This window comes from Alosa sapidissima, chromosome 18, assembly GCF_018492685.1.
Source record: "Alosa sapidissima isolate fAloSap1 chromosome 18, fAloSap1.pri, whole genome shotgun sequence".
Lineage (NCBI taxonomy): Eukaryota > Metazoa > Chordata > Actinopteri > Clupeiformes > Clupeidae > Alosa > Alosa sapidissima.
Genome location: NC_055974.1, coordinates 7,150,344 through 7,160,343, shown reverse-complemented (window position 1 = coordinate 7,160,343; position 10,000 = coordinate 7,150,344). Strand labels below are relative to the sequence as shown.

General features: G+C 47.3%; 1 protein-coding gene across 1 annotated transcript in view; it reads left to right on the top strand.

Annotated features, from left to right (window-relative positions):
* Positions 1-10,000, top strand: part of LOC121690206 (tetratricopeptide repeat protein 28-like) — a 54,311-nt gene that overhangs the window by 28,283 nt on the left and 16,028 nt on the right. Inside the window, exons 6-9 of the mRNA XM_042070633.1 lie at positions 3,246-3,355; positions 6,626-6,755; positions 7,019-7,237; positions 9,120-9,306. Coding sequence (XP_041926567.1) covers positions 3,246-3,355; positions 6,626-6,755; positions 7,019-7,237; positions 9,120-9,306 — 646 coding nt within the window. The remainder of the gene's footprint in view (positions 1-3,245; positions 3,356-6,625; positions 6,756-7,018; positions 7,238-9,119; positions 9,307-10,000) is intronic.

The window sequence follows — 10,000 nt, the reverse complement described above, 5'->3', positions numbered from 1 at the left end:
GTGTGTGTGTGCGCTTGTGTTTGTGTGTGTATGCATGCGTGTGTGTGTGTGTGTGTGTTTGCCCACGAGGACCCCTCTGCGGGGAAAAAATGTAGGAATATATGGAAGTCATACAGTATATGTCGGCGTTGACTCCCTGTAGGTATGCAGCGATCATTAAAATGGAGGATCATATGCTGCGGAGCAAAGACATTAAAAATGCATCACAGAATTAGCATGAAAAATCCGACAACCGCGAGGCATGTCATATATGCAATTATTTATTTACTATTTTCCAATTGGAGGACCATGACAAACTGTATAATATTTATAGCAATTTATAAACAATTTCTCACATATGTTATGTATGTGGTTATGTGGGTGCCCCACTAATTACTCCCATGTAACTCAGGGCAGTCCTAAGGCGTTCTATTACCCACAAGGGGCACTTTTATTACCCACAAGAGGCATTATTACTGAAATATAAGATAAAAGTCCCTATCTGCCGCATACTGTGAAGTGGACTTGGAATTCTGTTGGGAGCTTACTCCATGTAGCCATGGTTGCCAAGTGCTGAAAAAGGCAGAGCCCCGAGCACAGTTCCCTGAAGCATGCCATGGAAAGTAGGACAGAGGGGCTTGAGACGATTTTCTGCGCAACACTGCGCGTGTCTAAGACTGTGTGGCAGTTAATCCCTTTTTGATGTAATCCCTTACCTGAATGGAATGGAATAATTCTTAGTGACCGCCAGCTCAAAGCAGACGCACCTTTGGGTGACAGGCAGCACATTCTCTGTCTCGTAACTGACAGGGCGTGTCATGAGCAGCGACATTCTCGTACAACCTAACTTGCTATGCAACACTGACCACAACAACCTAAAACAGAATGTCCTCCAGTGGGCATGCAGTGTCTCCCAGCATGAAAAACACTGACCACAACACCCTAAAACAGAATGTCCAGTGAGCATGCAGTGTCTCCCAGCATGAAAAACACTGACCACAACACCCTAAAACAGAATGTCCGGTGGGCATGCAGTGTCTCCCAGCATGAAAAACACTGACCACAACACCCTAAAACAGAATGTCCGGTGGGCATGCAGTGTCTCCCAGCGTGAAAAAGAATCTAAAGGGAGCTGTGCCAGTGGCAGCATCCCAGCCATGATCCGGTCCAGGTTTCCACGGTGAGGTTCAATTCCGACCTGAAAGCATTCCCCAATCCCATCCCATTCCGCTCTCCAACTTGTTTCCTGACACTCCTCACTCTCCTATCCAAACAAAGCCCAAAAGCCACAAGAATATATTTTTATTAAACAAATCTGATACACTGACGGCACCATGAAGAGAAAGGCAGACCGAAGTGAAAGAGAAACACACAAATATGCAGACACAAAGACAGACAGCGTTTTTTCAAGTTGGCATGGATTTTTCTCCATACAGTACACACGCGTGTCTGCCTAACCTTGTCTAATGGCACTGGAGACCTGGAACTAATACAAACACACATGCCAGTATTCCCTTCTCTGTCCCTTCACCATCAAGCCGACTCCACTGTGCCTGACAGCCAATTATATCTGACCATTGTAGCCCGACAGAAGTCTGGAGAGCAGAGCTTTTTCGCCCCCCCACATCCTCCTCCTCCTGACTCGCTTGTTTTGGTCACACTGCCTCTCTTGTTGTTTACGTTATTTTGTGTAAAATATTAATTGGATGAGTGTGCTCTGCTTCAGCGAATTCAGCGACAGTCAGAGACCTCAGCCAAAGTGTGTGTGTGTGTGTGTGTGTTTGTGTGTGTCTGTGTCTGTGTGTGTGTGTGCTTGTGTTTGTCTGTGTTTGTGAGTATATTCACTGTCATGAAATTTTTAATTAGATGCACAGAGCTGCATGTATATTGGTGTGATTGTGTGTGTGTGTGTATGTTGGTGTGGGTGTGTGTTTCTATGCCTGCATGTGCATCTGCCTGAGGGGCTGTACAGCATATCCACACCAGCTGTCATAAAGCCTTTAAAGTGTACCCAAGTCCCTCCTGAAGGCGATGTGTGTGAAGCCTCTCTCTCTCTCTCTTTCTCTCTCTCTCTCTCTCTCTCTCTCTCTCTGCTTGTGTGTGTTGTGTGCTTGGAAAGAGAGAGTGAGAGAGAGAGAAAGAGAGAGAGAGAGCACACTTGTGAGCTTTCTGGTATTTCCTAAGGGTGCATCACGCTGGGGATCAACATTCATGTCATCCCTTTCTATGTGACAGTGCCCCCAGGCCATGAGAGATGAGAGAGAGAGAAAGAGACATAGAGAGAGAGAGAGAGAGAGAGAGAGAGAGAGAGAGAGAGAGATGGAGTGAGAGAGAGAGAGAGCAGAGAGTGAGAACTAGAAGAACTGAGTCAAAAAAAAAAAAACTGAAAAATGTTGAGAGAACCACCGAGAATTGTGTGAGAGTCATGCCAAGGAAAGGAAGTCCATACCTCATTCCATTCCCAGTCGCTGTATTTAAAACAGCGACTAATCAGCCCAAAGTGCAGTTGAATGGTAGGATATCCTCGGCCTGTGCAACACCATTATGAGCTGTTTACTGAACTAAGTGAACTCAGCCCTCTGTTAGGCCAGTGTCACGCTGACTCTACTCAAGCATTAATGGTCTGTTTGTGTTTGTCCAGTGGTCACTCAATTTGTTATATTGATTAGGCACACATACAAAAGGTTTGTAGTCTTACCCTGTTTGTCTGTGTGTGTGTGTGTCTGTGTCTGTGTGTGTGTGTGTGTGTGTGTGTGTGTGTGTGTGTGTGTGTGTGTGTGTGTGTGTGTGTGTGTGTCTGTGTGTGTGCGTGTGTGTGCGTGTGTGTGTGTGTTTAATCTCTCTCTGTATATGTGCTCTGGATGAATGATGTGCTTTTGTATGCTTCATAATGAAACGCTAGGTGTTATTGAATCTGTGGTTTGTTGTTGAGTTCTTCGGGGGCCTCATTAAGAGTTAAATGTGCTGGTGGATGAGACTCTACAGGTGCTCCTGTTCAGCGCTGGTGCATTGTGCCGTAAAACGTTCTCTTCATCTCAGAAATTGGAGCATAAGTGAAGTCTCTCCCACTCACAGACACCATATTGAAATCTCTCCCCCTCTCTCTCTCTCTCTTTCTCTGCTCACTCTCTTTTTTCTCTGCCTCGCTCTTTTTTTCTGTGCTTTCTCCTTCCCTTCCTTGTCCCTCTCTCCCTCTCTCTCTCTCTCCCTCTCCCTCTCCCTCTCTCTCTCTCCCTCTCTCTCTCTCTCTCTCTCCTCTGCTCCAGGTCTGAGGTTGTCTGAGCAGCTGGGTAGGCGTGAGGAAGAGGCGAAGATCCGGCATCGTCTGGGGCTCTCGCTGTGGGCCAGCGGCAACCTGGAAGAGGCCCAGCACCAGGTAAAGAGAACCCCCCCCCCCCCTACACACACACACACACACACACACACACACACACACACACACATGCCTTTGGATGTTTGTGTATCTTCCGCTTGTGTGCTTTCATCTTAACGTGGAATACTTCAATTGGGTCACTGCTGCCTTTTTCAAGTATTTCTTTCGGAGTTATCGTTTGTTGTTTTGTAGTGAGCCCACTTGAAACAATCTGCAATAAAAAAAGGAGTCTCTTTGACAGCCCGCCCAGGCGCGCCTCCCGACGCCTGTTTGCTCGTTTCCCTCTTAGATCTGATTAGATCCTCCGCCATTGTTCCACTCCTCATTCATCATGCGTTTAGTATGCTCAGGAAGTCACGCGCGTCGATACAGCACCACACATAATGGGACACGACAGGACAGGCGCCTGGCTGTACACCTTATCAATAATTCAGGGCGAGCCTGCCGGAATGTTCTAGGTACCTGTGGCTCCAGGTATGGTAACACACACACACACACCCCGAATCTTGGTCTGAGACGAAACGCGCACTCACACACACACACACACACGCACGCACGCACGCACGCACACATGCACACACACACACACACACACACACACACACACACACACACACCTACATACATACATACATACACATACAGGTATGGGCTCAGCGGGAGACTGTGAGATGACCAGCGGGCAGTAGCCATGGATGAATAGAGTGCACGGGAGTGAGGAGTGGATGTGGGCAGAGGGAAAGCCATGGAGAGAGGGAAGGTGGAATAAAAGACAGAGAGATGAACAGATAGAGGAAGAGAGAGGGAGAAAGAGACTTGTGGATGTGAAGTCAAGGATGCATCTCCAGTCACGCTTTTATCCAAATTGATGCACAGTGCAGATATACATTTTCATTAGTAGCCTGTCGCCTCGGCGTTATTAGCACCTTTCTACGAGTAACTGTAAGTCAGACCCCTGGAGCACAAGACCAGAGGAGAGTGTGAAGCTGGATATCCACACGTACATTGTGTTCTCAGCAATGATTGGGCAAATTATTTGTGCCTTCGTTCACAAACATACGTTGCGCTGGCACGCTCATGCAAATTCACACAGCCCTGTGCTCGCATGAATAAAAGAAAAGCTCTCTTAAGTAAGTGAACATGAAGTGATTAGGCCGTCGTCATGCATGTGAGCTATCAGCTGGAAGCATTATTCCAGCTTTGGGGAGGATCAGGTTATTAAACGGATAATCCAAATGTTGCGCTTATCGTTTTTTTTTTTTTTTTTCTTCTTTCTTTATCCCTGGTGCTGGTCCGCTGAGGTCTTTTTTTAATGTACTTAAATAAGAAGTTATTACTGTCCCGCTCGCACATGGGAAGTGGGTCAGTATGATGAATATTGGGTCTTGCGTCGGCCGTGGGTGTCCACGCTCTACTGTAAACCAGTCCACTTTGCCAACTGTCTCTGCTCACGGTGGACCTCGTAGTACCTCACAGTACTTCACCGTAAGCAGGTTAAACTGTGAGCTGTTTTTATGGCGTTTGGTGTTTTGCAGTGCCCTTGCGCGTTTGACACAGCTTGTTGTAATTTGCCTGTAATACACATGTGTGTCATTAATGGTGATTGAATAGCCCAGCGATCAGTCTCTAAGTGCAGCTCAATTGTGTTGCCTGTGTAATGCCCTTATACTGTCACCTGCACTATTAATACATACCAGAGCATTAGTTTCCGTCTTTGGCTACAGACAAAAAAAATGTATGTGTTTTTTAATGTTCACAACAATCCTGCCTTCCAAAATATAGCCATGCAGTCAAATACCTATAGATCATATATAGATTAGACACTGCCAGTTGGATTCATTTTTACGTTTATGCTTATGGTTCTTAGCAGATGTTTTTTTTTTTTCCAAACCGAAAAAAAAAAAAGATTAAAATACATTCAGGTCAGTTCAGCCCAGATATATGTGAGTCTTGCTTTGAGTAAGCCTTTACAAGTGACCACAAGCTATCAATATGCTGATCAGAGAAACTGTTTGGGTCTCCAGTGCTGAGGTTGACCGCATGGCTCCTCCGAGGCCAGACAGTTCAATAGCGGGACCAGACTGTGCATCTGACAGACTGAGGAGGAAGCCGCCATCGCTTCGGAACATCCAGCGCCTACTGTGAGAAATGTTAAAAAAGCGCAGCATCATTTTAATTCACCCGCTAGATTTTTCCTTGCGCTCGCTCGACTTGATGAAATGGGAGGGAAAAACTAGGGCAGCTCTGCTTCTCATCTTTTGAGTGAAAGCAGCATGAGGTGTCTGCTCAACAGGTTCACAAATTATTCACGACCAAGCCGAATAGAGAGCCACGGTCCCTGCTCTGTGAAGACGAACCCTGTTCATTTCCTACCACACTTCTCACACTAGTACACACACACACACATACACACACACACACAGACACACACACACACACACACACACAAACACACAGCTAAGGATGCGGAGAAAGTGGTTACTGCTGTCATACCGCTTTTTACATATGCAGTTTGTACCAAGTTCGTAATTAGTGGGGGGGGAAAGCACCGTCTGAAATTCACTGTGGATCTGAGAAAAAATGGTAGAACTACAGAGAAATGTTGGAAAGCAGCGTGAGAGCTTAAAGCTCCTCTCCCCCACCCCTCTCATGCAGGCTGGGTAGCCAAACAGCATACTGTCACCTGGGAGCTTCCTTCCAGCTTCCAAAAACATACTCTGTTTTATTCCCCAGAACAGCTCTGGCTGGTTGCATAAGTAAAGGTTGGTGACACCATAAGGCTTGTAATGGACTGGCTACACACATCAATAATATACCATTATGAAGAGACATTAATGCACGTATAGCTACATGCAAGGACAGAGACAGCATACAAAGCAGTGGATTTCTGTTGCGGAGTCTTGTGTGCGTTGCGAGGCTGAGTGCAGTGGTTGGGGAGGGCACCGGGAGGAGAGCTGTGCTGTTTGGATGCAGTGCAGAGTCCAGCAGCTGGTCAGCTGAGCCTCTGAGCCTCATGTGAAGGGGAGTAGATTTTGGCCCAAGTGGACTGGATCAAGAAGAAGAGGCTGGCTGGAGGTTTCGCTCATCCACTCACAGTGTGGGACCATACTGCCACCTACAGAATGTTGTGGAGTACTGCACACCTTTCCGTGTTCATTTGAGATTTTTTTTTGTTGTCTCCCCTAAAATGGTATAGACAATAAGGTATGGATTTGTGTGTGTGCGTGCGTGTGTGTGTGTGTGTGTGTGTGTGTGTTCTTGCCTCTACCCCAGCTCTACCGGGCATCAGTGCTGTTTGAGGCGATTCGTCACGAGGCTCAGCACAGCTCCGACTACAAGCTGTCCCTCTTCGACCTGCAGACGTCCTCCTATCAGGCTCTCCAAAGGGTGCTCGTCAGCCTCGGTAATCGACTACCTATGTCTGGTCTCGCTCATTGTCCCCTGCCATTGCTATTGCTATTGATTACTGCTTGAAATGGTGAAATATTTTGTATTGATTGTCAATCCCACTAAATCTGTGGCAAAATGCTAGTTTAAAAATAGCTTCCCTTTAGCTCAGTGCTAGCTGTGGTGTTAGCCCCGTGTTGCACGCACTCAAAGCCAAGCTGTGTATTGTAGTCCAGAGCTCTAGTTTCTCCTTTAACCTTTAACCCCTGACCTCAACAGGTCACCATGACGAGGCGCTGGCGGTGGCGGAGCGCGGGCGCACGCGAGCCTTCGCCGACCTGCTGGTGGAGCGTCAGACGGGTCAGCAGGACGCGGACGCCTACAGCCCGGCCACGGTGGAGCAGATCTTGGACGCGGTCAACAAGCAGCGTGCCCTGGTGCTCTACTTCTCGCTCGCCGCCGGATACCTGTACAGCTGGCTGCTGGCGCCCGGAGCTGGTGAGCAGTGTGTGTGTGTGTGTGTGTGTGTGTGTGCGCGCATGTTTGTCAAAAAAAGCGTCAGCCAAATGTAATGTAATGTAATGTAATGTTTGTGTGTGTGTGTGTGGTCGTGTGTGTGTGTGTGTGTGTGTGTGTGTGTGCTGGCTATCCTCTGTGATGAGCACACAAGAGCACAACCATTCACACACTGCATTCACACACAGAAGTAGTGTAGTGTAGTGTGAAGAAGTGTACTGTAGTGTGCACACACACACACACACACACACACACACACACACACACACACGGCTGCACTCCTCCTTGAGGGCATGGCTGCTGCAGGATGGAGAGAATGAGATGAGACTGACACTGAGCCACCTGGCACTCCTGTCTGTGTGGACTTGGCAGCACACACACACTCACACACACTCACACACACACACACACACAAATCCTTTTCTTGCACCCTCATACCCCAGGCTGATTTGCACCATGTGGCACTGGAACACGGGGTGATGGAACCCAGACTCTACCCCTTCAGAGATGCAAACACACACACACACACACACTGGAAACCACATGCACATGCATGATAATGCACACACACAAACACGTGCATGCACACATGTGGACTTACTCATATACACTCACTGAATGCAATAACACATACTACTAATAATAGCACATGGATAAACCTGGCACACATGCACCATGCACCACACATACATACACACCCACCCACCCACACACACACACACACACACACACACACGTGTAGTGTTTAGATTGACCTTCCTGTATGAACGTACTAGTTCACAGAGAACATCACGTTGGGCAGCAGCAGATTGGATGCAGTCCTTTTCCATTTGCCTTTGATTTTTCAAGGGAAGCCATTTGACAAAAAAAAACTCAATTGTGGAATTGCTGCTGGCAACTTCCTTCAGATTCCAGAATGTGTTTCAGCATGAAGCTTTTGAAGCTTTTTTGAAATGAAGTGTTTGAAGGACAAGTCTTTTCAAACAAGTTTTTCAATAGCCCCTCTCTTTTCCTTCTGGGTTGTTACTTTATAGAAATGTTAAATGGGAAAGATATTAAGCATGAGACTTCAATCATTATGTGCCGTAATGATTCAGTTTAAATTGCTACCAGACCGACTTCTTTTCAGTTTTTTACTGAACGCATTCTGGGTTGTTTTGGTATCTTCTCAACACTTTGAGGCCAGTGCTAGTGATGCTCACTGCAGTGAATTCTACTGAACATCACGCCCCAGATGTTAGCCAACACTGGCCCAAAGGAGGGCCGCATCCTCTCTGGACTCACCCTCTATCCTGGGTTCCATCACTGACTTCTGTCAACTCATGACGACACTTCGCCGCAATAACACATCGTTGTATGTGCAGGTCTGCCGTGACAGTTGAGCCGAACTGATCTGAGAGCAGTGTAGCACCCCGACTCCTGCCATCCCCACCCCAGTATCGTCACTTGTCAAGAGTGCCTACAGTCAACCCCCCGACCCAGTTCCTGCCCTCTAACCAGACCCAGTCAGACAGATGGCTCCAGCATGCCGCCTTTATGTTTTATTCACTCCAACTTACTTATTCATCTCTTGTTACTTGTGTATTCAGGCTAGTAGGTCTACGCTAGTCGCACAAAGTTCAGTTTCTTGAATTATTGTCCTGGTATGATTATGTATGTGGTGGCGTGTGGTGTGCAATGTAATTGTGATCAGTTAGAGATGTACCTGTAATGATGAGTTTAATTCATTTTCTTCTGTCCTTCTTTTTCTGTTCTTCTTTTCCTTTCTTTCTTTCTTTCTTTCTTTCTTTCTTTCTTTCTTTCTTTCTTTCTATGTCTGTCTCCCTCTTTCTCTCTCGTTCTCCCCCTCTGTCTGTGTCCCCAGGCATCCTGAAGTTCCATGAGGTCTATCTGGGCGAGGGGGTGTCGGAGGGGGACCCTGAGTTCCAGGAGGGGGCCGGGGGAGGAGGAGGAGGAGGAGGAGGTGGTGCGGGCGCGGCCGGGGGCTCCTCCCTGGAGCAGTACATCTCCAGCGCCCGCGAGGCCCTCGGCGTGGAGTCCTACTACAGCAGGTGGGGAATACACCGCCCGCCCCCGACGGCCACCAGACACAAGCAGGCCAGATAGCAGAGCAGAAAAACATTTAGACTTGCTACTGGGGAGATGGAGTACAGAGAGAGTACAGAGGATTATGAGTGGAAGGATGGATAATGGATGGAAGAATTGATGAATGAAAGAAAAGATTGTGCAGGGTACGATGGAAGCACCAAAAGGAAATGACAATTGTGTAGATATGGGGGGTAGATTATGTTCATTCACCAATCTTCACCTCAACCTGGTTGTGTGGTGAGCGTTCTGGCGCATAATGGCTGCCGTGCATCATCCAGTTGGGTTATACACACTGGTGGTGATTAGTGAGGTTCGCTCTTCACTGTGAAGCGCTTCATAAAGCTTGAGTTGTTATATGGATTCAAATTATGGTTGGATGGATGAGAGGAATGATGACTGAAAGAATAGATCATGTTCAAGACTATTGAACAGTCTTGAACAGACTGAACAGACTATAGAATGTACAAACAGAGGTACTGATAAACAAATCCATATGCTAACATATACAATCCCTTGACAGACAGCTCATTTAAATGTCTTCAGTTGCACCAACACTGCTGCAAACATCTGAGCCATTATATTCTAATATCAACACTCTCGGCTAGCCGGGGCCCGCGGTCAGGCCTGTTTCCATTATCACGACCCCATCTGATCCGC